This window comes from Parathielavia appendiculata (assembly GCF_033297405.1).
Source record: "Parathielavia appendiculata strain CBS 731.68 unplaced genomic scaffold N657scaffold_4, whole genome shotgun sequence".
NCBI lineage: Eukaryota > Fungi > Ascomycota > Sordariomycetes > Sordariales > Chaetomiaceae > Parathielavia > Parathielavia appendiculata.
Window position 1 is genome coordinate 1,155,154 of NW_026944223.1, and position 25,544 is coordinate 1,180,697.

At 55.1% G+C, this 25,544-nt stretch overlaps 8 protein-coding genes across 8 annotated transcripts; 5 read left to right on the forward strand and 3 right to left on the reverse strand.

Moving 5' to 3' along the window:
* Window positions 1-1,074: 1,074 nt before the first annotated feature.
* N657DRAFT_643908 (uncharacterized protein) lies at window positions 1,075-6,970 on the reverse strand. The gene has a single exon (XM_062792650.1). It carries the CDS (start codon window positions 6,636-6,638, stop codon window positions 1,284-1,286), a length of 5,355 nt encoding a protein of 1,784 aa, XP_062648866.1. The 5' UTR covers window positions 6,639-6,970; the 3' UTR covers window positions 1,075-1,283.
* Window positions 6,971-7,246: 276 nt separating this feature from the next.
* On the forward strand, window positions 7,247-8,491 carry N657DRAFT_570574 (uncharacterized protein; the record flags this gene model as incomplete). The annotated part of the gene is made up of 1 exon (XM_062788749.1): window positions 7,247-8,491. One exon carries the CDS (start codon window positions 7,247-7,249, stop codon window positions 8,489-8,491), a length of 1,245 nt encoding a protein of 414 aa, XP_062648867.1.
* On the reverse strand, window positions 8,338-9,611 carry N657DRAFT_643909 (40S ribosomal protein S9). The gene is made up of 3 exons (XM_062792651.1): window positions 9,536-9,611; window positions 9,273-9,371; window positions 8,338-9,210 (listed from the first exon to the last, which is right to left on the reverse strand). The coding sequence occupies exons 1-3, from the start codon at window positions 9,598-9,600 to the stop codon at window positions 8,802-8,804; spliced, it is 573 nt and encodes a 190-aa protein (XP_062648868.1). The 5' UTR covers window positions 9,601-9,611; the 3' UTR covers window positions 8,338-8,801.
* A 320-nt stretch (window positions 9,612-9,931) lies between these two features.
* On the forward strand, window positions 9,932-11,050 carry N657DRAFT_643910 (uncharacterized protein). The gene is made up of 3 exons (XM_062792652.1): window positions 9,932-9,997; window positions 10,057-10,104; window positions 10,238-11,050. Exons 1-3 carry the CDS (start codon window positions 9,963-9,965, stop codon window positions 10,566-10,568), a joined length of 414 nt encoding a protein of 137 aa, XP_062648869.1. The 5' UTR covers window positions 9,932-9,962; the 3' UTR covers window positions 10,569-11,050.
* A 557-nt stretch (window positions 11,051-11,607) lies between these two features.
* N657DRAFT_570401 (uncharacterized protein) lies at window positions 11,608-14,563 on the forward strand (the record flags this gene model as incomplete). Its single annotated transcript, XM_062788731.1, has 2 exons — window positions 11,608-12,083; window positions 12,136-14,563. 2 exons carry the CDS (start codon window positions 11,608-11,610, stop codon window positions 14,561-14,563), a joined length of 2,904 nt encoding a protein of 967 aa, XP_062648870.1.
* A 1,767-nt stretch (window positions 14,564-16,330) lies between these two features.
* On the forward strand, window positions 16,331-17,094 carry N657DRAFT_643914 (uncharacterized protein). The gene has a single exon (XM_062792653.1). The coding sequence runs from the start codon at window positions 16,387-16,389 to the stop codon at window positions 16,897-16,899; it is 513 nt and encodes a 170-aa protein (XP_062648871.1). The 5' UTR covers window positions 16,331-16,386; the 3' UTR covers window positions 16,900-17,094.
* Window positions 17,095-17,409: 315 nt separating this feature from the next.
* N657DRAFT_679887 (imp-specific 5'-nucleotidase-like protein) lies at window positions 17,410-19,005 on the forward strand (the record flags this gene model as incomplete). Its single annotated transcript, XM_062796224.1, has 5 exons — window positions 17,410-17,434; window positions 17,490-17,525; window positions 17,659-17,820; window positions 17,878-18,189; window positions 18,254-19,005. The coding sequence occupies 5 exons, from the start codon at window positions 17,410-17,412 to the stop codon at window positions 19,003-19,005; spliced, it is 1,287 nt and encodes a 428-aa protein (XP_062648872.1).
* Window positions 19,006-19,657: 652 nt separating this feature from the next.
* On the reverse strand, window positions 19,658-21,957 carry N657DRAFT_352956 (uncharacterized protein). The gene has a single exon (XM_062786932.1). It carries the CDS (start codon window positions 21,679-21,681, stop codon window positions 19,741-19,743), a length of 1,941 nt encoding a protein of 646 aa, XP_062648873.1. The 5' UTR covers window positions 21,682-21,957; the 3' UTR covers window positions 19,658-19,740.
* Window positions 21,958-25,544: the final 3,587 nt, after the last annotated feature.

Below are 25,544 nucleotides of genomic sequence, written 5' to 3' on the forward strand. Positions count from 1 at the left end.
TAGCATTTTTCGATGACTTCCAAAGGTCTTCTCGAACACTGCGTGGAACATTGTAATCTGCCTCTGATGAGCGTAGTACGGTGCCTCATTATCATCACAAGCGTAATAAGGTCAGAATCCAAGGTAGATAGTAGTGCAAGGTGTTAACCACACTAAACCCACTGAGGCAGGAGAGTCTGGTATTGCGACGCCTTTTGTTGGCGGGACACGGGCGTCCGGATCACATTCTGAACCATCAGTACGGTAGGTTATCCTGGCCCTAGCGTCCATGACACGCCAAGGAACACCGGCTTGGTCCTGAAAATCTTGAAGATGGACCCGGTCATAAGCAGCGATGAATTCACGAGATCCACTTGCGGAGATGGCAGGAATGTGGGAATCTCGGAGGTTGACTCTAACAGTCCCCGGCAGCTCCGGACTGGGTCATGTCCATCGGATCGGCCGAAAACGTCCTGTTGATTCGGAAAAGAGGCCTGTAGAAGGGCTATTCATTTTAAAGTTAGGGTTATGCTCTCAATATCACCGGGAAATCAACCTCAGCAAAACTTGAACCGATTCAGGCATCTTTGCTGGTATCTCCGAGTCACTATAGGTGACAGGTCTCAAGCTTCTTTTGTCACATTCACTGGCTCGAAAATCACCATCCCGTAATTATGTGGCCCTGTACCCCGTCCTTAGATGGCGAGTGACATCGTGCTGTGGCATGGCTGCCACCAACACTGACGGAAGCTGGCATAGTACTCGCCAACAACAATATTGATGCGGGCAGTTGTGCTCCGTCCTTGCGGCTTTCCGAGACAGAGTTTCGGAAAATAGGCACCTGAGGTATCGTAACCGTAAAAGGCTACCTGATGAATGCGGTTTCTTAACGTCGCCTCTCGAGAAGCAAGGGACACGGGTGATGTGACACACCTGCTCAGGACTCTTCCGGACGGCGATAACAACACCTCCATTCACTCTTGGTATTGTCCAGTTCTATATCATTTTGGTCGAGCCCTTCGAGGTGGAGGTAAGTGTAATTTAGGAGGCGGGAAAGGATGAGGGAGCAAAGAAGTAATATCAACGAGGCAAACTTGCATCCTCTTGAACACTGTCTATAGTCGCTCGTCATGCGTTAGACAACAAAAAAAGCATGCTGTACCATGCCTGCCATTCCCTAGCCCGCTGTAAATGCTCCCATCTAACCCTGTGCTATGCTAGACCTAACCCAAACCCCTTCTCATCAAGTCATATCATAAACCACATCCTCCCACCAACTCGCATCTTCCCCTATCCCATCTCACTCACCATTCCAACCCTCCGTCACCCCTAGCTTTGCCCCTTCTCCCTTCCGTCAAACCACTCCCACCAAGCCTCGAGACAATTCTTTCCACCACCCCCTTCTCCGCCCCGACCTTCGCCCTCTGTTTGACCCGCGTATAAAACACGGGACAGTCCTTGCTATCACACGGCACCTCCTCGAGCGGCGGGAACCCGGCGCAGCTCTGGCACACCTTGCTGACGTCGGCGTACCGCCGCTGCTCGTGGTTCAGCCGCGTCTGCAGGAGCACCATGGTGGTGTCTGGCTCCGCCGCGCAGCGCTGGCAGATCGGCAGGGGGTCGCCGTCTGTGTTGTCCGAGTCCGAAGGCGAGGCGGGCCTTGGCTTGGCCATCTTGACGCCGCAGGCTAGGCACGAGGCCGAGTCCATGAAGAACTCGAGCGTTTTCTTGCTGTCTGCGTTTCCGCCGTTGCCGCTGGCGTTGTTGAAGTTGGTTGCTACGGCGGCGGCGGCCGAAGTGGTCTCCAGACGACGGACCTGCTGGATTTTGGGCATCTCGTCGTACCAGGCACGAACATTGGCGCCGACCAGGTTGAAAATGCGCTCCAGCGGCGGGATGATGTTCTTGGAAATGTAGTACTCCGCGTCGAGCGACGCGTGGGGGTTGCTGAGGAGGTCTTCAGGTGCAACACACCGGTCGATGAGCCGAGCTCCGGGCGCGCCCGACATGACGACGTAAGGCACGCGCTCGCCGTACTGTGGCTCGGCGCGGGCGTCCTCGAGCATGCGTTTGGTGCTGATGAGGGCTCCGGGCGGGCCGGGACCTTTCCCACTGTAACCCCCAAGCTTCACCTCCTTTGCAAAGCAAAAGTCTTGGACCGACACGGCGCCCCGCATAATTTTGGAGCACTGCGACTGGAAGTATTCTTTGACCTGGCTGAGGTCGGCCGTCTCGAACAGGATCTTGAGCGCCTTCTCCTCGATTTTCTGCTCCGCCGGTGTCCCGTCGCGGCGGACAGTTTCAATGCCCTTCGCGTCAAACTCTGGCACCTTCTGGTGGAGACTCTCGTACTTGTAGCCAACGTAGCGCTTCTTGGCAAGCAACACACACGGATGGTACACCTTTTCGAATTTGAGCTTCATAGGCCGAGGATTCATGTCAGTGATCTCCTTGGCCATCTCGGCGCCGATCTTGAACGCCTGCTCCCGCGTCCGCCCCTTGAGGTAGACGAACAGGCTATCTGTATCGCCGTAAACTACTTCAGCACCCCACCGCTCGACCGAGTGTATGTATGCAATTGCTCGCTCGAGGGTTTCCCGACCTGTTTGCACGATGCTGTCGGCAATCTCGGAGCAGGGCATCCGGCCCGAAAAGGAGGCCGAAGTGTACCCGTAGGTGACGTTGGCAAGCAGCTTCAGCGCCAGTTGTCGGTTGTTGAGGAGCTTCTGCAAAGTCCTGTCGTCATTGTCCTCTTTCATTCCACTCTTCACCATAACTCGGGTCTCGAGAATTTCGGTGAGCATCTTTGCGAGCAGTGACTTGCGGATCTCTGGCTTGGTGTACATCATTCCGTTGGGAGCGATATTGATGTAATCCTTCAGCAGCTTCAGAAGCCCTTCTCGTCTCTTGTACTCCGTAAAGCCCAGTTTGTTGGTACCACGCCAACTGACTACGCGGCCAAGGCACGTTGAATAGCAGTAGTTGTATGCAATCATGACGCTCGGGTACAGGCTCTGGAAGTCCAGAACCAGCAGAGGGCTGGGGTAAAAAGCACTCTGAGGCTCCATCACCAGCGGTAAACACTCCAGAGCATTCTGACCGCCAACCTGCTTTCTGCTAGGCGAAACCAAGAGGAAGTTCTCAGGCTTGGCGATCCGGAACATGATAGACTCGACCTTGAACTGGGAGCCCCTCGAGAAGACCGAGAAGAAATCCACGCCAAGGAGTCTTGCTTGCTCGCTGGTTCGTGCAATCAATTCGTTCGCTTCCAATATCTCGATGTCCATGCGCGTTCTCTTGAGGTAGTAGCGCAGAACTTTGCTCAGATCCCTTGGCCGTCCGCTCAAATACCAGTCGGTTAGAGATCGCGAGGAGTAATGCGGGATCCGTCGGTGCAGAAGATGCCAGACCACGTTTTCCATGGTGTACTGGAGAAGGTTGAGCTCGCCCCGCATGGCCCGCCAGATGTTGATGATGTGCCGGCCGGTCACATGCAGCGTTGACGTTGTTTTGAAGCCCCACCGGTCGGCATTCTTGCCGACTTGAAACTTCCTAAAAGAATCGGACTTCATCCGTGAGAATTCGCTACACAGATCAAACTCGTACTTGTGCATTGCTCGCTCTGCCAGATACCCCCAGCTTGCGCCATGGACTTCGTAGCCAGTCAGTATATCTGGGTCGTGAGTGCGCACGATTTCCACCATTCTGACCAGGAGGTCAAGCTCTGAGACCTCCTCGACGACCTCGACAGAGGTTTGATTCCGTATCTGCTTGGCAAGGTAGCCGTCTTCTGAAAGGACAACAACACCAGATATGGTGTTGTCAAGGGCTTGGCTGCCAAACAGAGACTGCTCGTCAGACCGCAGGCACCAGAAAACGCACTGGACCTCGTCTTCCTCAGGGTTTGGGACCAGCTTCCCTCTGGTGTTGACGTGTACTTCGAGGCTCATGGTGCTCATGTACTGTGCCTCGTGCTGCACGCTGGTGGATCTCTGTTTCTGCGAGTACTTGAAGCCATGCTTATTCTTCGGCGTTGCACCGACAATCTGAGATAGTTCTGGTTTCTGCCCTTGTGTTGCAGGCAGGGACCGCTCAGAGCCAACCTTCTGAGTCTTGCGTGCCTCCTTCTCATCCCACCACCTGCTCACTTCAGCGAACGTCGGTGGTAGCTCGGCTATCTCCCAACTCCTCAGGTTGCATTGGGTTTGCTGCTTCTCGTAGGCTAACTCCATCTCGGAGAAATTCGGAGGCAGTTCGGGCTTCACTCCGAAAGTGGCCGGGGACTGTGCCGTTGGGTCGAAATCAGGGAGGTAGGGAAGAGTGTTACCATCCAACCGATACTCCCTTCCCGCATACTCTCTTGGTCTTGGCGGCACGTCATCATCTTTACTGTAAAAGGCATCCTGATAAATAACGTCTGGCAGGCCATTGGATTGCATGGTCGAGCACACTTCTTCCACAGAAGGCGGCGTGATGTTGAAGAGGAACATTGTGACCTGGCCACTCCAGTGGAGCCTCGGACGTTGGGCTATGCTGGAGGGATTGGATGCCGACATCGGTGTCCGGGACGCTGGTGCCTCAGAGCCAGACTTGACCTCCTGAACAGACACCAACGGGTTAAACGAGACATGCTTCCTTGTCGAGGCGCCTATGTTGCCACCATCACTCTTCTGCGAGGCGCTTTGCTGAGTGAGCCTCAGAACCGTGTCGGGATCGTGGGAGTCCTTGACGACTGGGAAGTTTAGGGTTTGATTGCCTTGGGACTTCTGAGAGCTCCCTTTGACTCCCGGCCTGTCGGGCTGCGATGAATGCGTCTGCCCGGTGGAAGTCCCCATACGAACCCCAGTTGAAGTAGCCGTGGAAGCCACTGTAGGAATTACCGTTGATGCGCCGTCTGCCGGTTTGTTTGCTACAGGACTCAGTTCATGTTGGGCAGAATCCCGTTCAGACCTTTGGCTCTGACCATCGCATCTTGGTCTTTTGCGTGGTGTCTCCTCTTCCGTGACCGCTGGTGAGTGCTTTCGATCAATTGGCCATCGTGTCTCGGGGATCTCAGGTTCGGCACCCTCCCTGGACATCAGTTCTGTCATCGTGGTCTCTGAGAACAGACCTTTCGGTAGCGGGACGGATGGACGCTTGCCCGAGCAATACCCACTGACGCCAAAGCCACCTCCAAGGCCATTGACGGTCCGCCTTAGCTCTTCGATGAGCCTCTGCGACCGCTCAGTCGCGTTGCTCTTGGCAGACACTGCCGCTCGACCATCTCCCGTTGAGGGCGCAGCAACGTCATCAACAGTCCTCTTCTGTCTTGAAACCCCGTCTACTGTAGCTCTCTGTTGCTTCTTGACAGACGCTTCATTTGGATCGTCCGCAACGAGTTGTCGTTCTTCCTCTGGAACATCAAGCTCGCGTATCCCCTTTTCGTCGACCTGAATGCTGCTGGCGACATCGAGGCGGCCTTGAAGCAACGTTTGTTCGAGGCCAAGGGCGGGAAGCAAGTTTTCTGGAAACATGTCCTCAACGGACTGCATGACGGTCTGGATAGTTCCTTCGTTCAGATCAGGTTCAACGTAGTTGGAGAACGTAAGCTCTGTCCCATGCGGCACGCTCTCCTGCTCCATCAACTGCTGAATCTCTCGCCGATAATCTTCTTCGTGGATCCATCCTGGCGGTTGCGAATAACGCGTGTCCGCAGACATGGGGACCAAGGCTTCCTTGGGAAAGGGGCTGTCTCCGGGGCTAGAGTTTCCCATTCGCTTCTTCCTGCGTTTGGCCTCGTCATTCCATAACCCAGCCATGCTGTGGACCAACTTCATGTGGGAAGGAATCGGGTGGAGTCGTTCAATAAAGTCGTGATGTAAGCGGCGTTCCTTCAGGGCTTTCCGGTTCATGATATCTTGGACGCAGATGTCCACCTCGATCGAGCAATGGCTGACCCGAGGCAGGGACAAATCGTCGGTGATGGCATCCGGGTGGATGGTGTTGCTATCCCAGATGCGCGGCGGGTCGTTGGGGCCAGCTGGATCTGGGACAGGAGCGCGAAAGTTGACCTTGGCTTCAAGGTAGTCGCAGCCGAAGAGGTTGAAGTCGGTCATAAACTGAAGAAGGTACTGCAAATGCGCCTCGTAGGGCTGAAACTTCTGGCCCATGATGAGCCCTTGCTGCAACACATCGGCTAGCCGAGTCATGACGACCGGGTTAAGCATGTAGATCTTGAGGTAGAAGCGATAGCCGACATGGAAGCCATAGAAAGGCACGCCCTTGACCAGGGTGATGCGCGCAACAAACCTCTGTGGCTCGCGGTACTGGTCCCTCCGGTAACTAACCGCCAGGGCGCGGTCAATGGACAGATGCAGCCGGTAAATGTACTCGGAGACTGAACCGAATGTAAGCATAGGGTTCACGAACAGAAAGAGGTACTCACCCGTGGGCTTATCCAGCGGCCCCCGATACTCGATGAAGAGGTAGGGAAATGCGCCATGGATGTGAGCGCACACCTTCTGCCCTGTCTCGGTCGATCCAAATACGCGGATAACGGGCACTTTGGGCTGCTTTTCAGGCTCTTGGAGATGGGCATCTTTGCGCAGCTGGGGGTCATATCGGGATGGTGTTGCCTGGTAGTGGTCGATGCAATTCAGTCGGACGCGGAACACGTCCATGTTGGTGCTGTCGTCGGGCAGTCTCGGCGTCGGCTAACCGAGTGCGAGAGCAAAGAGTCATCCTCCTGTTGTATCCAAAAGTTCAGGTGAAGCGATGCTCATGGTTTTAAACTCTCGAGTCCCCAGCTACGACGCGGTTGCAGGTTGCAGATCGACGCGTGCGAGTGGAGCGCAGCCTCTCTTCTAGTCGCCAAGTCAAGTGAAGCCCAGATACAAAGGCCAGGCAGAAGATGGAACTTGACGCAATTCTGCGGCGAGGTACAGACACGGCTACACATGTCAACCAAAGTACCCGAATTTCGTTCATTTTTCGGGTACCAAGAAAATTTTTTTTTACTTCAGTCTTGATTGAACTGTACCTTAAGGGAGGTACGGACGTATGTACTAGTTAGAAGGTTCACAAAGGTAATTACTTCACCGTTAATGTATTTGTCGAGCCGCGAAGGGTTAGGGTTGAGGCACCTCGAGGCCATTGGAAGTTATGAACCTGGGCATCCATCTCAAACTCGCAGGTGCTTATATCATCCACACCACTCTAGCGCTTCTCCCGACCAGGGCTTCTCACAAATCCGATTTCCACAACTTCGCAGCTCTTATCCCGTTCAACCATGCCTCCTCCTCCCAGACGTCCTGAGCCGGCATCCGCTGCCGCCGCCAGCACCGACAGCGGCTCCGGCGCGGGCGCGGCGCGCAAGGAAGATAACATCTACATCCCCTCGTACATCAGCAAGCAGCCCTTCTACGTCAGCGGCCTCGACGACCATGACGATTCACTCCAACATCAGCGCCGGGCCGCCCACGAAGACGAAAACTTCACCTTTGAGCGGGGAGGCAAGAAGACGGGGCCGGCCCGGACCAAATGGGTCAAGGGCGCATGCGAAAACTGCGGCGCCATGGGCCACCGGAAAAAGGACTGCCTCGAACGCCCGCGCAAGGTCGGCGCAAAGTTCACGGGCAAGGACATCCAAGCAGACCGCACCGTCCGGGACGTCAAGCTGGGCTACGAAGCGAAGCGGGACATCTGGGCCGCCTACGACCCGAAGCAGTACCAGGAGGTGGTGGAGGAGTACAACCTGATTGAGGAGGCGCGGCGGAAGCTGCAGGGTCAAAACGGCGACGAGAAGCAGGCCGAGGACGTGTACGAGGAAGGCTTCAAGTACGCCGAGGAGTCGGAGCTGGGCAAGGACAAGACGGTCAAGCAGTCGATGCGGATACGCGAGGACACGGCAAAATACCTGCTGAACCTCGACTCGGACTCGGCCAAATACAACCCCAAGAAGCGCGCCCTCGTCGACCCCGGCGCAATAGCCGACAAGTCGGCCCAGCTCTTCGCCGAAGAGAGCTTCCTCCGGGCGTCGGGCGAGGCAGCCGAGTTTGAGAAGGCACAGCGCTACGCCTGGGAAGCGCAAGAGAGGACTGGAGACACCTCGTTGCATCTCCAAGCCAACCCGACTGCCGGAGAGTTGTTGCGTAAGAGGGGGAGCGAGGAGCGGGAGGCGAAGCGGAGGAAACGAGTTGAGTGGCTTGCAAGCCAATATGGCGAACAACCCGTAGTACCCGAGGCATTAAAAGCCACCATTACCGAGTCTGAAACGTTCGTGGAATACGACGAGGCTGGCCTGATCAAGGGTGCGCCAAGGAAGGCGGCCAAGTCAAAGTACCCCGAGGATGTTTTCATCAACAACCATACGTCTGTTTGGGGGAGCTGGTGGTCAGACTTCAAATGGGGCTACGCATGTTGCCATTCTATTGTCAAGAATAGCTATTGCACGGGCGAGATGGGAAAACAGGCGATGAAAGCAGCGGATTTATGGGACAAGGAGGAAAGTCAGGATGCTCAAAACAGTTCATAGTGATACCCGTAAATAATCGGCCCACGCCGCCTTCAAACTCCGGTCCTAGACTTTGAGGTGACACCGATATAGCCGTTTCCAATGGCAGACTTGCCGGCAACACATAACTGTTTCGGTTCATGGAAGAGTAAGGGTTCTCATGATTGGTGACCTGCTGACTGTTGGTACGTGCAAATCTTGATGCATTCCACACCCTGACTATAAACGCCGTAAGAGCAAGACGCAGAGGTCAGAAGTCCCTGCCCAGACCAATTTTCGTAACCTGTTCCGTGCGGTCCCAACAATTCCCACGATGCAACGCGCCCCAGATTTACTCCTCATCCTCCTCCTCACCCTCCTCACCCTTCTCAGCGGCCTTGGCCTTCTTTCTCCTGACGCGGCCAGGGCGACCACCGCCGAACGGCGAGGTTAGGGCGAAGTCAATGTGTTTCTGGGAGTCGAGACGGACGACGAAGGAGGGAACGTTGACGATCTGCTTGCCGACGCGAATGTGGCGCTGGCGGATCAAGACACGGGCGTGGTGGATCGACTTGGCAAGGCCGAGCTTGTAGACCAGAGTCTGGAGGCGGCGCTCCAAGAAATCCTCAGCCTTCAGGGCCAGGACGTAATCGAGCTTCATGCGGGACTCGTCGAGCACACCGACGCGGACGAGACGGCGAATGAGGGCATTGCCCTCGAAGAGGCGCTTGGGGTCCTTCTCGTCGAGGGTGAGCAGCTCACTGTAAGACACAAACTTTAGCCAAAGCTTCAACTGAAACCGAACCGCGTCGTCACGACTTACCGGGCAGCACGACGAATCTTGGAGAGGGTGAGGAGCACACGCCAGACCTCACGCTTGTTGCGGAGGCCATACTCGCCAACGAGCTTCAACTCGGAGTCCCTGGGTTGCCGACAGTCAGTCCATGATCACTCTCGGCGTAAGCAGAGACAAGCTCCTGCTCAGTGGCCGGTGACGTTGCGAGCATGCGCGCAGAGACGGATCTCGCGATAACCGCGGCGCAGAGGCTGCAATTGACGAGGAGTAAAAACCGGGATCAAACGCACAAACGAGCGGCCTCGAAGGGACGACGCGGGACCTTGGCGGTCTTGGAGTACGAACGCGGCGCCATCTTGTCGTTGAGGCTGTCAAAGGTTGGTCGACCAAGCAGAAATTCGCAAGTATCCCAACCCACTTGGAGGTTGAGAAATTTGGAGGACGAAGACGTTTGTGGTGGTCCGTGCGTATCGCTCGCTTGCCCTAACGATACCAGCGGGTCCGAAGAACTCGCAGGCTGCTTAGTCAACCGTCCCGAATTCCCAACTTAGATTTGCTTCCACACAAAAAATCCCCAATTTTGCAGCCCGCAGCAACCACCGACTTCGACATATCGATCCACGCCGACACACCCAGCAAACAGGCAAGATGGGTCACCCCGCAGGTCTCCGTGCTGGTACGAGATACGCCTTCTCTCGGGGTTTCCGGGAGAAGGGTATGATTAGGCTCTCGACCTACCTCAAGCAGTACAAGTATGTCGGCTCGTTGCGCGACGGCGCAGATGCAGAAAGGGATCGCTAAACGAGAATAGGGTTGGCGATATTGTCGACATTAAGGTCAACGGTGCTGTCCAGAAGGGGTAAGCGAAACCACGGCCCAAACACGGTTGATGAAAAATTGCGGGAGGGAACGGTCATCACGAAGCTTGGGGCGTGGCGCGTCAGGGATATATGGAGAATGGGAGCTTGAGGGCTGACTCTGGACATCAACAGTATGGCCCACAAGGTCTACCACGGCAAGACCGGCGTCATCTACAACGTCACCAAGTCGGCGGTGGGCATCATCATCTACAAGAAGGTCAAGCACCGGTACATCGAGAAGCGCATCAACGTCCGAATCGAGCACATCCAGCCCTCGCGGTCACGGGAGGACTTCCTCCGCCGGGTGAAGGAGAACGCCGAGTTGAAGAAGAAGGCCAAGGCCGAGGGCAAGCCGGTGCAACTCAAGAGGCAACCCCTTCAGCCCCGCGAGGCGCGGACGATCTCGATTGTCGACAACAAGCCGGAAACGGTGGCGCCCGTTGCCTACGAGACCACCATTTAAGGGGAGCTTGCAGTGGGGTGCTGGATTCGGTGTGGTCAGACATGGCTTGCTCTTCTTTCTTGCTGCATGAGGATTCATCGCGTTCTACACGGAAGGATCTTCTGCAAGGAATTGGTCTGGGATGCGGGAGTGCTCATAGGAATCAAAATACCAATGGCATGACCAACAGCGGCTCGCACCGCCTTCCCTGTTCATCCGTCGTGGTGCACCTGTGGAAAGCAGCCTAGCGAGTCGATGGGGATTGGGAGCAAGGCTGCTCCAGGAGCACAGAGAGCCATCACAGGAGCTGGTCTCGGACAGGTGTCCTAGGTTGCTCTGACCGGGAGCACTGTCGCCAATGGTAGCAGCAGGACAGACCAAATATTGATCTGGCGAGCCATTTCAGACCAAAATAACTTGTCCACGCGGCCTTATTGAGGTGTGACTTGAAAATGACCCAGGTTTGTCGATGTGTAACCTCGCTTGGCCGTGGAGGTTTTCGAAACACTTACATGATGCGGTGGTTGAAGCAAATCCTCAACCAACATGATATCGGGCAAGTTTCAATCATCGCATCAGCACAGTACTCAAGTTGTACCCTTCACCCTTGGCTCAACTCCCAGCTTCCACCTCATGCTACCTACCACAGTACCCTATTCGCAGTCGAGTCAACTTCAGTTCAGCCTTACCAGCTGAGCGGCAGGGCCTTGCCTGAAAGCGATGGTGGGGCGCCACCTGCCCGGCCAATGGGATCAACGCGGGGAAGCATGCTTTCTCGGTGCTGTGGCTGCCCTGACGCAATGACCACTCAACGAAAGTCGCGGCGCGTGTTGTCTCCAGGCTGTCATCTACGAACGGCCCGCCTCGCTTCGGTCGGTCCGACTGAGACTCGAATCGTATTGCCACCAACTCTGTTGAATCTGTGAACAGAAAATATTGGAGTTGCCTCGCTGCTTGGATCGATGCGCTCACGAGTCCTATTTCAGCCAGGCAGGTAGCAGGGCCTGCTCTGTCAGTCTGCCACTGCCACAACCCAACACGCAGCCACTCCATCTGCGCCATGGGTTGGACCGCATTCCTATTGACATACCTTCTTGGAGGCGTCACCTTCCTCCCGTTGCTCCTAATCATTATCTTCGCCCATGCCTACGCCACCAGTCCATACCGCCCAGATGCCGACCCGTTGGAGAGGCCGACCCTCGATGACGATCTGGTACAACCCGGCGACGACCTCGGACCCCTCAAAGCGGCGCAGAAGGAGGGGGTCAAGCTCCGGCCAGTCCATCATGAGCAGGATGTCGCGGCCGGCTACTTTGCTGTCTGCCGCGACTACACGCCAATGGGCATCAATGCGAAGCCGATTGAGCGGTCGACACCCGTGGGCTCGGCCACGGTAGCCGCTCCCAGTCCCAGCGTCTATCAGACCATGTATCGCAGCATCTTCGACCGAAAGCAGGTGCCCGGGCCCCTGGACAACAAGAATGGTTCTAGTCAACGGCCCAAAAAGGCCGGCAATGTGTTCTATGTTGTGCTACGGTATGCTGTGTATGCTTTCAGGTGGTGTTATAGACGCTAATTCAAGATGCAGACATGGCCATTTGATGCTCTTTGACGACGATGAGCAGCTCGAGGTGCGCCATGTGGTTTCTCTCGCGCACCACGACATCAGCATATATTCTGGCGAACCCGTGACGCCAGAAGGGGAGTTGTGGATCAAGCGCAACGCCATCTGCCTCTCCCGTCGGACGGATGGGCCGGAGCTAGGCCCGGACACTCAGCTTTCGAAGCCCTTCTACCTATTCTCTGAGAATTGCTCCGCCAAGGAGGACTTCTACTTTGCCCTGCTTCGGAACCAAGAACAGACTGTCCCGGCGGAGAATAGGCCGCCGACGCCTATCCAGTTTGACATCAAGAACATCATCTCACTGGTTCAGAAGCTACACTCGTCTGAGGAACATATGCAAACCAGGTGGCTTAATGCCATGATTGGGAGGGTGTTCCTTGCAGTGCACAAGACGAAGGACATGGAAAATTTCATCAGAGAAAAGCTCACCAAGAAGATATCTCGAGTCAAGCGGCCATCCTTCTTGTCCAATATTGCCATCAAGGCTATCGACACGGGCGACTCAGCGCCTTACATTACGAACCCACGACTGAAGGACCTGACGGTCGAGGGAGAGTGCGGGCTCGAGGCCGACGTGCGCTACACTGGAAACTTCCGCCTTGAGGTTGCCGCAACCGCTCGCATCGACCTGGGCTCTCGCTTCAAACCGATGGAGGTCAATTTGGTCCTCGCGGTTGTCTTGCGGAAGCTGGAAGGCCACGTACTCTTCAAAATCAAGCCTCCGCCGAGCAACCGCATCTGGTTTTCCTTCCAGCAGATGCCTAAGATCGAGATGACCATTGAGCCCATTGTGAGCTCTCGGCAGATCACATACACGGTGATTCTTCGGCAGATCGAGAATCGGATCAAAGAAGTTATCGCTGAAACACTCGTCTTGCCATTCTGGGACGACACCCCTTTTTTCAGCACCGAGCACAAGAAGTGGAGGGGCGGGATTTTCCATGATGACACGCTTAAGCCAGCAGCTGACCCTGAGTCTGCTGCCGCTCAAGAGGGAGATTTGGGCGAGGTGGAACGCCTCGAAGAAGCCCATGGCGTTCCGGAGGCTGATCTCCCCCAAGTGGAGAAGAGTCACAGCCTCCCTGTTCTGGACAAAAAGCCGTCGGTTGGCTTATTTGGGAAGAGGCTCTCCAGCAAGGCAAGCAAGGCAGACCTGGCATTGTTGCCGGCATCATCGACAACGGTCGAAGCCAAACACGAGGCGAAGAGCGTGATGGGCTCTCCTCCGCCCGTGTTCTCTGCTCCCTTTGCACAACCTTCTTCCCCAACAGTGGGAACCATCGCCACTCATGCGGACCAGTTCAAGCCCTCGTCTTCCCCGCCCAATGGTGATTCGGCGGCAGCAGCCATGGCGACGCTATCCGCGACATCTCACATACCATCACCAGCCCAATCGCCGAACTTCAATGCCTTTAAGCCTTACATTACTTCTAAATCATCCGCTCACTCGTCTTCCAGTTCCTCTAGAGACGCCACGGATACTGAGAACGACGCGGATAAAACACCGCAAGCGCGGCGAAACACTGCTTCATCTACAGAGAGCCACAACGATAGCGTATCCAGATCCCCAACATTGTCTGCTAAAGGTTCCACTCGTAGCCAAGGGGGGCCGATTTCAAGGGGCTTGTTTGGCCGACGCCAGACAACATCTTCAACCTCGTCTGGCTTAAATTCTCAAAGCACGGATGAGGTGCATAAGCGGACAGCGTTGAATGCGGTCGCTAACGCAGCTGCATCGGCCAGGCGCTGGGGTTTACATGCCTTCCAGCGGCGTGGCAACGACGAAGCCGCCGCGAACCACAGCCAGCCCGGTGAAGTAGTCCCGGTGCTGGATCTCAGTCAGCCGATGGGACGCGGGCAGCCGCTTCCGCCGCCGGGAACGCCACTCCCGATGCCGGACAAGAAAATCCCAACTGCGACCATCCAAGTCCCCAAACGAAAGCCCATCCCTCAGACGTCAACAGAACGACACATTGAGCAGGCAAAGCAGGCAAGCGAGCGCCGCCCAGCCCCTCCTCCTCCGATTCCTAAGAGACGACAGATACATCGCCAGCAGCAGGGTGACCAAAACAATGTGCTCGTGGTGGCCGCGCCTGCAGACTCGGAACCCACCACTCCTCTCAATGAGTCTCATAGCCATCCATGCACTGAGGCGCCGGTCGAGGTGGTTGATCCCACTGATGCTGCTTTGCCAAGCGATGCGGTTGACAACGCTACGGCTACCGAGCATACAGGCTCTGAAGCGTCACTCGCCGCGACCAACGGGGGGAGTGAATCAGCCGGGGTCACCGGGCCGTTGGCCGGGGGCGCCGATGACGATGATTTCTCGGCGTGGATGGACGACCCGGGCCCGGAGGAGCCGGATCTTCCGGCCATCGCGCATTTGGCGTGAGAATTCTCGATATCAATGTACGGAGTTTCTGGACTTGACGGAGTTGTAGAGTCGGGCATGGCGCATTAGCTGGATATACATGGTTTACACGGTAAAGTTAACTTCCATGTGCTTGTACGGGATACGGCGCATACGGTTATGGAACTGTCTTCTCACTACTTCAATGGAACACATCTCTATGGTCGGGACACTACTTTGTTCCTGGGCTCACTGTCCAAACAATTGACGTTGCTCTCTTGTTCTGAAGTACTCTCGAGATGAAGGCTCAGGTGCCGTAAACTGTACGCACCGCGCCCCTTGAAGAGCGGTTGCTTCAGCTACCCAGTTCCCCATGTATCTTCCCTCATTAAACCTGCGTGTCAGGTCCCAGTCATTGAAGGGTACACTGCTTTTGATCTCCTGGCTTCTCTCCATTCTTGTACGACACGAGAACGTGAAGCCGGAAACGGGGTATTATACTCCGACAGCTCAGGCTAAAAGGGGAATTGAAGGCGGAATATATGGGCTTCATGCTTCACAACAGCCATCGATTGTCAACCGGATCATGGGCGCTATCAGCAGATCTGCAGATTCTCGCATAGCCCTAGCTTAGAGTGAGCTCCTCTGCACGACCGTCCAATACGGGCGGGATAGCCGCCAATTTCTGCGGCCATCAGCATTAATTCGGTTCGTGGCCTAGGAAGGACTTAACACGTTTCATGAGCCACCACCCTCTTGGTCAGAAGGCGCCGTCCAGGCACCACTTGGACCAACCGGGCATGGAAGGAAGGAAGCAGGAGTACCTGACTTGTCCCGTCTCACCATCAGTATCACGAATGGCTGAGACTACAACCTAACCTGGCTTCAACATGAAGATCTCCTTAACAATCTTGGTCCCACTATCCTGCATTCGGTCTGCTAGATCCCGATAGAGACAGGAGCGGGAACTAGTCAGGAACGGCGGAAGTGGCGCATGCGAGCCAAATTGGGTTCTAATGCCCATTGACGTCGTGCCTCCAGACCCCAGCAAAGATTGTTAAATGTGAGCTATGACATACAGAAGATACCATAACGGAACCCATCCGAGGATATAAGGAGTCTTGGTTAGCCCATCTCCCGGCGGCTGTACCGTTGAGCCTGGTTCCGAGAAGGATGGATATGGGATCACCCTCTCAATATTGCTCGACGGCCCGAAAACAGCGGGCAGAAGAAACTTTTTGAGCTTAGCAACAGCTCTTCTCCCTCCAACCGGGATGGAGCGCTTGCCCCTTGTGCAAGACAGACCGTTCGTGGGAGTAAGACACCCATGCAGGGCCAACAGTCCGGATGCGCCGACCTTGTGTGGTATCAAGGACGAGGGCGGAAAGGGAGCAATACATGAAGCTCAGTTCATCCGGTGAGCCCATAGAACATGCAGCATCCCGGAGGGGAGAATTCCCTGAAAGGGAACTGCAGCAGGACACGCCGCCAGATACCAGAAATAGAACCGATTGATGACATCGAACTGTTGAATGCTCGGCTACATAATGGCCCAAAGTCCTGCCCCGCTTGCGAGAAGGGCACGAAAGAGGGTAGTGTGTGTGCAAGCACGCCAAATATCTCCAGGGCCGATCAAGCCCGTCTCTTCATCAACATACTTAGTCGTCAACTCTCCTGAACTTCCAGGTACGGTTGAACTCTACAACCAGACTGTCCATCCTGCTGATGAGTTTCTCCTAGCAAGGAATCCCCACAATGAGGGCTGCCGCCTTGCTCACCCTCGCCGGCCTGACGCTAGCACAAGGCTTCGACGTCGTCTGTCCAACAGCAACCCGGACCATCCAGAACCGGGGCTGTGGCAAGACATGCCCCTTTTCGGATTGCACCTTCCGGACCACAATCCAGAACCCCTGCAACTGTCCGTCCGCCTTCCCCACAGCCACGCTCATCGCCCCCTGCGAGGCCGAGTGCCCTTACCAAGGCTGCGACATCGAGTTCCGCACGGCCACGATGCCCTGCCCAACAAAAACCACGACGACGTCAACCAGGCGGCCGACGACAACAACGAGGAGGAGCACCACCTCCACCACCCGCCAGACAACGTCCGCCTCCTCGACGCCGACGCGCGTGATCACGAGCATCGTCACGCTGCCGCCCAAGTTCAGCTCGACGACGAAGTCGTCGTCGACGCCGTGCCCCAAGGTTACGCGCACGACCAGACCGGCCGACTGCCCCACGATGCGATGCCCTGTGCCGACATGCCGCGTGACGACGACGATGAATGTGCCGTGCGGGTGCGAGCCCAGGACGGTGCTGTACGTGACCGGGTGTGCTACGGCGTGTCCTACGGGTTGTCTGACGCGGACTTCAACGTTTAGTGCGGTGTGCTAGGAACGGCAGCAGGCATGGTTTCGTGTGGATAACCGTTGTGATTCAACTTGAGTTTTAAAATGGTGCTCTGCTTGCCCTCTTGTTGCTCAGGTCAGGAGAGCCCTGGACCACGGAGAGTGCCGACGCCAAGACGCCGGCAGCCGCCGGGTAGGTCAGGTCCAACTTGGCTTCCAAGTTTTGAGGCTGCTGATTGAGCCTGTCTTTCAAGGCTGCCCCTGTGACATCAGCAACGGTTATTGGCGGTCCCCGCAATGGGCTGCGATAGCCTCGACCAGCAAGCAACAATGTGGTCAGCCGATACGGATAGCCTGTCCGGAATTGGAATCTCGTTGGTTTCGTCGTGTATACGTAACAAGCGGTGACTGTGGCTGTTTATCTTTTGGTGACTTTTGCAGTTCTTCTTGGATTTAAGAAACCGGGCTCAGCATTCACTATCTTGTTTATTTAGTTAGTCTCAGCAATTACCCAAGTCAGAAGTCGATTGGATAAACTGCACCATGACTACACGGTATCGCGTTGAGTGTACGTGGTTGCTGTTGGCTTCGTGACTAGTATACAGTCGCTAATTCGACGATAGATGCCCTTAAGACCCACCGCCGAGATCAGTTCATAGGTAATGCCGCCCTCGTCGTTGACTCGAGGTGATTGTCGGCGGGAAGAGCATGGACATCATGACTGAAACACGGCCGCTGGGAGATGATGCCGCCTCTTACTCCAACTTCCCAACCTCGCTGACCAGAGCCCAGAATGGATCAAGGGCCTGCTGGCCGTGCCCTTTGTGCTGTACTCCCAGCCTCATGGATCCTTCGATCGACAGAACCAGAGCAGTCTAGCTCAGACCCGTGAAGAGGCCCACAGGAGATACAGCGAGATTCTTCGCGATGTTGAAGCCATGATCGATGACCACAGTAAGCAGCACGCCTCGGTACTGTCATAAAAACCTCACTCTCCTGACACACACACAGTCGCCCACCAAAACGACACCGAGAACCCCTTCCCATCCAAACTCAAGCTCCTGGTCCCCAGCATAGGGCCCTTCTTTACACGGCTGCCTCTAGAAGCCGCCTTCAAGTTTCAGGACCGCAAACGGTATATCTCGTCCCGCCGCTTCGTCTCTCCGTCCTTCAACGATGTCCGCCTCATCCTCAATTCGGCCCAGATGATGGCCGTGACAACATACGGTACCCTCCAGCTAGCCACCTTTGACGGTGACGTAACCCTCTACGACGACGGACAGAGCCTCGAGCCGACAAGCCCCATCATCCCACGGCTGATCGGTACTGCTTCTCCTCCATTCTACTCCCTCCCTGCACAGCCTCGTCTGCTAACCGCAAACCCCAGACCTCCTTCGCAAAAACGTCAAGATCGGCATCGTCACCGCCGCAGGCTACACCACCGCAGACAAGTACTACGCCCGCCTACACGGCCTGCTCGACACGTTGGCCAACACGGCCGAGCTGACCCCGTCCCAAAAACAATCTCTCATCATCATGGGCGGCGAAGCAAACTACCTCTTCGAGTTCTCCCCGTCCTCCCCGCACCTCCTCTCCCCCGTGTCCCGACACAAGTGGCTCACGCCGGAGATGGCCGCCTGGGACGAGCGCGACATCACCCAGCTCCTCGACGTCGCCGAGGCGGCGTTGTGCGACTGTATCAAGACGCTCAACCTGCCCGCGACGCTGATGCGCAAGGACCGCGCCGTGGGCATCATCCCGCAGCCGCCCGAGACGCGCATTCCGCGCGAGAGCCTCGAGGAAACGGTGCTGGTGGTGCAAAAGATCCTCGAGCTGAGCGCGGTGGGGCGGCACAAGCGCGTCCCTTTTTGCGCCTTCAACGGCGGGCGGGACGTGTTTGTCGACATTGGCGATAAGAGCTGGGGCGTGACGGTGTGCCAGCGGTGGTTTGGCACGTCGGCACCCGGCGGCGCCATCAAGGGGGACAACACGCTGCACGTCGGCGACCAGTTCCTGAGCGCGGGCGCCAATGACTTCCGGGCGAGGAGCGTCGGCACGACGGCGTGGATTGCGAGCCCCGGGGAGACGGTCGAGTTGCTGGATGAGTTGGCAGAGCTCATGGAGAAGAAGATGTCTTGAGGGCCCGACGTGGCCATGGCACTAGGGGGGTTTGTCAACGGTGCGCGAGTTGATCGAGGAGCAGCAAGTAGAGGCTGGGGCTTCTTCCGGGCTATACCGGTGAGAGCTTCCCAATTGGAATACTCATTCTACACCATGTTTCTGAGTCCCCTGGCCTGGTAACCATGATTGTTGAACCTTCCATCGCTCCACCGCCACGTATCCTATACATCCCAGCGGTTGTCGCGGTTGGATGCTTGCAACAAAATCAGCTTTTCATTCGGTTGAATGGCACTCCGCCCTCTTCAGATGAATGCCTCTTTAGGTTCATTCTGGCTCGGTACGTCTCTTCCAATCGCGAAACGGAAAGCTCACTGTTCCTCTCTCGTTCTCCCCCAAGGCAGCAAAGAAAACAAAGGAAAAAGGGGTATTGTTCAATACATAGTGGATACCGAAGGGCACGAGAAGAAAACCACCCAAGCCGTCCAAGGCTTCGCTTGATCTGCCCGCCTGTTCACCAGAAAATAAAGCATCCTCGCTTCCATGCGCAAAGCCCAAGCCATCCGGTCCAATCCATCCTGGATGCCCCATCTAATTGCTGCCTTGTAGACCATGCCGATATTTCCATGCGCAAAAGTAGAAAGAAATCCCGGCCTGACGAAAGCGGATGAACAAAAGGAACAAGCAAGCGGCAAGCTCGAATTATTAGAAACATACACATGTTCTGACCGCTGTACATCTTGCGCAGAGCCGTGGCTACCGGATCTCGCCAAAGGGGGCGCCAAAGTTCATACGCTTTTTGAACTTTAACGGGACGTCGAAGTCCTCTTCGTCGCCGCTGTTCGGGCTGCCCTTGCTGCCCTTGCTGCCCGCAGAGCCGGACTCATCCGAAGCGGCCGTCTCCCGATGGGGGCCGAGCTTTTCCTCGCTCTCGGACTTCAGACAGGACTCGCCCGAGTCCTCGACCGCGCTCTCGGCTTGCAACACAGCGGGCAAGGCGGCCTTGTCGTCCTTGCAGACCTCCTCCAGCTTGTCCGAGAGCTTCTGGAAAAAGATTTCGTCGTGTGCCGGCATGTTCCGCACCATCAGCGGGCCCTTCAATTCGCGGTCTTCGCTGGGCTCCAGGATGGGCTCCGGTTGGTGGTCGACGAGTAAATTGCCGTGTCTGTCCGACACGCCCGGGAAAAGCTCTGTGGCGTGCTTTGATCCTGAAGGGCTGTGCTCCTCGCCCGCCATGCCAATGCCCCGGCTTGACGCGCCGTCTTCGTGCGGTATGGTTGGAGTGCTGTCGCCGCCATTGCTCGTCGCGGTGGCCGTCCCTGAAGAGGCGACGGTAGCCAGAGAGGAGAGAGAATGACTTGGCGTGTGGCCAGCATGCATTGTGAGACGGTACGCTTCATCCGCTGCCAGGACTTGCAGGGTCTGCTCCTTCTTATCCCGGGGGCTTCTGGCCTGGTCGGAGCTCGCGGGAGGGGAGCCAGACCGACTGGACGAGTTGGACCCATTTTGGGACCCATGATCTTTGAAGGTAGCCTTCTTCACGCTGGTAGCCTTTATTGGGATACCCTCCAGCTCCGGGTGAATCTCTTTGACATCAACAATCGGAATAGGGCCGGTCTCAGCCGTGGCCTTCTCGCCTGATTTGAGAAAGTCGGGCGACGAAACGCTGGGTCCGTTTGGCGACCTCGGTGAGGCAAGCTCCAGCGCACCCAGTGAAGTCATGGGAGGCAAAGGAACGTGCCCATTCAGAGAGAACGGATCCCCGTTTTTCCTCGGCTGTTGTGGACTCATGTGCAAGGACAATGAGCCGTTGGTGCTGGCTCCCGACGCACCCCGAGTGCCTCCCCGTCCGCCCATGTCAGTCAAAGAGGTCCTCGGAAAAGAGTGCGTGCCTCCTCTCGCGGCCAACACATGCCGAAGCCTCTCGATCTCCTGCAACAGCGCCGCCTTCTCTGCCTCCCATTCCGCGCGCTCTTCCTCCATGAGGGCGCGCTCTTCCTTATACACCTCTTCGGCCCGTTCCCGGTTCGCCTCCAGATACTTGCGCTCCGCCTCCCATGCCTCCCGCATCCTAGAATTTTGTTGGATGAGCCGCTGAATCATCTGCGCATGCGGAGGCGCGCTTATCGCATCGGCTGAGATGGACCGCGGATGGCTCGCCGAAGCTAAACTCATGGGCGGGATTCCCCCATTGACCCCAGGGCTCAGACCGTTACCGGCGGCGCCGACCGCAAACTCCTGCGATGAGAACCCCAGCTTATGCTCTGCTGCGCTCGGAGATGTGATGCTTTTTCGAGCCTGCGGGGGCAGGCTACTCGACCGGTGTTGGTCGACGTGGAATTGCCGTTGCTTTGTTGTGGGCAGAAGGTAGGGTGAGAGAAATGAGCCATTGTTTGCAGTCGGTCCTCTAACACCGGGTGATAGCGGTGAGTAGACTCGACTTGAACGAGGTTTATGGAGCGCTGTGCAATCAAACGAAGGGTAGACGACAGGAAGGCCTTGTATGGTGCCCTGGGCCGCCACTTGGTCGAAGTATCCAGCAACTCCCCGAGGGAGAGTCAAGGGAGAGATGAGGGAGGATGACGAGTCGCTGGTGAGTTTGGGAAGGGGAATTCCCATGTCCTTGTCGGGGACGACCTTCGGCCAGAAGGAGTCGGAGGGTAGCTTCGTCATGGCAGGCATTGGGAGCTCAAGCATTTATACCGCGGTGATTGGTCAGGCAGATTGATCAGGTCGTTCCATACGAGCAGTCGATGGTGGTTCTTGGACGACTGCATCAGCAGGGCGCCAGCGCCGTTTGCTGAGATCGTTGACGTTGATTGTTTGGAGATGTGGAGCACACTTAGTGCCCGTGAATCGTACCGTTCAGGAAGTGCTTGCTGGGGCACGTCCAGCATGAATGGTTGTGAAATGGTTGTGGAATGTTTCGCGGGGATTGAAGAATCGGAGGTGTATAGGTTGATGGGATGTCAGGTTAACCTACCAAAGTGGTTGCAGAGCTGAAAGTTCATGTGCGGGAGAAAGAAATGCGACTGGAGATGAATGACAAGAGTTGCACTGCGGACCATTTCTCAGGGTCCATGTGCACAAGCGCAGGGCAAGGGTGGATGATGGGGAACCGACGTGGCAGTTGCCCAGTTGAAGGCTTGGAGCTGCTACGGGAGTGGGGCGGTACAGTACGCTTACCGGCGACAGCTGGTCCGCTCCCGTTCAGGCTGAGTCTCTGTTTGGTACGGATAACCCCACGACTCACGCGACATGCATGTCCAGGAACGTGAATGCCGACGGCCCTGCAGCCGGTTGACCCGAAGTGGACGATAAAAATGATGGCTCTGCGAGTGTCTCATCAATCAGCCACTTACTTTTCAGCCCCTTTTTGTTGTTTGTTTTCTTATTGTCCATCGCTGTCACAGTGACCCGCTTCTGATGGAGCTTTGGGCAGCCATCGGTGTGTTTTTCAATTGCCTGACGTTTCGTTTTTGCTGCATTGATGAGTTGGATAGATGTGCTGGCACCGGATCGGTTTGTCGGCTTTCCCAATCGGAGCATCCATGACTCGGAGCGCTTCCCAGGGTCCAGGACCCTTGTGGGTCTTCATTCTTGGCTTCCGATCGTTCACTTGTGAGAGCCCAGGACTCAAAGTTTTGGTAATCCGTAGAAAAAAAGGAGCTGTGTGATGGCTTGGGAGTGCTCAGTGGATGAAAGTACCTCAGGTAATTGACCAACCAGTCACAGTACTAGTATTTGGAAAGACAACCCAAGATTCCTCGTTGGGCGGGGATAGACTGACAATGGCTCGAGCTGGACACCTAGCACATCACCCAGAGACTTCATGAAGCGTAGATGTGGTTTAATGAGAATCAGGACAAGGATCACAAATCAAGCAAATTTGGGACACACTGATTCCTACGCATGCTTTCCTCATATTCTCCACCAGGCAGCTCCGTCCTGGGCACAAGCACCGACCTCATGATATCGGAGAACTCCATACGTATCGATTCTTTCCATGCCTCATCTGCTAGGCGAGCTTCAACGGCGAGATGACGCCTGCATCCTTTGCCCGTACGCTAACAGCCACTGAGGGGGTTCCAACTTCATTCTGCATTCGCCGCAAATGATGGCCCTGGTATTGGCCCAGTCAGAAATGAGGCTACATGACATACAGCTTCGTGGAATGATCACAGCAAGCCGGGTATGGAGGACGTTGACCACTTACCTCTCCTCAAAGGCATTGATATCCGGCAGGCATCCAATTTTCCCTTGACCGGTCATGCTCTTGTACTTGGGACTTTGCTCTCTGGTCAATTCCACGTTCTTGGACCGACAGAGCGGGAGACACTCAGAGGTCGCGAGTTTGCGCAGTCGGTATGCCACATACCAATGCTTCGAAGCAAGCCACAAAAAGTGACCACAGGAAAACTCTCGCTAAAGTCGATCGTCAGCCATTTTCGCCTGGCAGTATTGAGCGTCGGGTAAGGTACTTGTTCTGCTCACCTGGGTGTAGTGACACATGGTTGTGAAGATTGGCTGCTAACTGATTGGCTTGACTAGGACCTTGTGTAGCTTGGACTTCTTGAGTTTGGGGAATAAGACGACTGGAGAGAGTTTAACTTTGAATGGGTGAAGTAATGGCCATGGGGATTGTGGTTCCAAAGGTGAAGTGCTCACCAATACTGCTTGATTCCAGTCATTCAGTTCCGTTGCGAGTTTGTTCTCTCGTCCCAACTCTGTGTCCCCAACGAGGGCTCACCGCACTGCCAGGTCTCTCTTCCTTCCAGTTTCCAGCTTCCCCATATGGACACGCAATCGGTAACACTGAGGAAAGCTTGTGATCTGAGCAAGACATGATAGATGAGAAAAATCATCACGTGGGTTCTCCCTGGCTTGTAGCGTCTGCATTTAATGAGGTCAGTGGGGATCATGTTGGACGATTATAAATCTAGGAACATGAAGATTCAGGATGTTCAAAGAAACTGCTAATTAGTTACAGCGTGTAGAAAAAGCGCTGAGGAGAAGAAGAGAATGAGTTACCAGAGCACGATCGAGCATGACCAAACTGAGCCGTCAGCATCCACGTCTGCATCACTTGGCTCTCCAGCCTCCTTTCGGTGTTACCATGAAGCTTGCACTGTTTTCTGCGGGAAATGAGCCCAAGAGACACTAAATCCCATGCTTTGTGCGAATTCAAGATACACGCAGATGCCATACTACATCTTTCTCACAGCATTGGTTAGTAAAGATGCGGCTCCCTTGATTAGGTTTAGAATCATGACAGGTGAATTACAAAGACATGGGTCAAATTTGTGGGAAGGACAGGAGAAGGCAGGTGTTACAAGAGAGTGTTCATACAATCTAAGCCTTCAAGGTTTTGTTGTAACTAGTATGCAGCTTTGGGTAAACAAGATAAAATGTTAGGTTTTTTCTTGATCTCTTTATTCTATTTCTTTTTTGTTCTTTATACTCTTTCTTCTTTCCCTCTTCGTCCTTGATACATGTCTTGTCGCCTTACCACTGGCACCCTTAGGCTCTATTTTAGACTCCTTTCCGTCTGTGGTTCACTTTCATTCTGATTTAGGCCTGCTATGTGCACTGGTGACAAACAAACCGGGGCTGGATTGTCTTATAATGCACGGAAATCAGGCAATTGCCTAGAGAGTAGTAGACAAGAGAGAGCAACATAAGAAGGCACCTCGATTTTGTATGTTAGGACGGGGGACAGAAAGAGGAGAATTCCAAAACCGGACACCTCTTGCAGTTAACATTATACTAAGTCAGGTAACTGACCCGAGGTAAGGAGTCATTAATGCCGCCTATTGGAACTCTCGAACAATCACCTTAACCAAGATGCAGAGGACATGATTAGTAGTCCAGGAGGACTATAGGATAAGCCGTCCATATATCTACGAAGCTGCTTCTCGTGACTCGGGTCCCGCGCCATCGACCCCATTATCTATCGCCCATGGGAGCCATTCAGTTTCAATCGAAACCGAGACCGGACCTGTTCTCCTCACCTTAATTGCCAATTTCCGGTTGTCTTCCAACACCGTTTTAAGCCTGGCCTCTGTACTTGTCTTACATGAACAGCAGAAGATATCCATGGCGATAGGCACCCATCAACACAGAGAGAGCCGTAGCACGTATATTCATCCACTGATGCATACTAGTCATGTAAATCTCGCTGAACTCAACCTCAACTCTTCTACCCGTTGTGTCAGCCATGAACTGCCAAGTAAGCTCCACATTCCTAACCCAGCCGATGAAGAATTAATAATGGTTTCCACCCGGTGCGTAAAACCATCAAAAGATGAGCCGCCTTGGTGTTCCAAGATTTGGGGGCAAACCGAACACCGTAATCACTTGACACTCATGAACCACGCATCTCACTGCTCAAACTCCTGTCACCCTTTGGCAGTTGTGTATTATCTGCCGGTGAAATCAAAATGCGAGATTCAGAGTTCCCCTACGCCTCTAGGGCTCTCAAGCAATTAAGGTAATGTAGATCCCGACAGTCATAAATAAAGTACTATTGACACTCATAGAAAACAAGTACCTAGCTCATA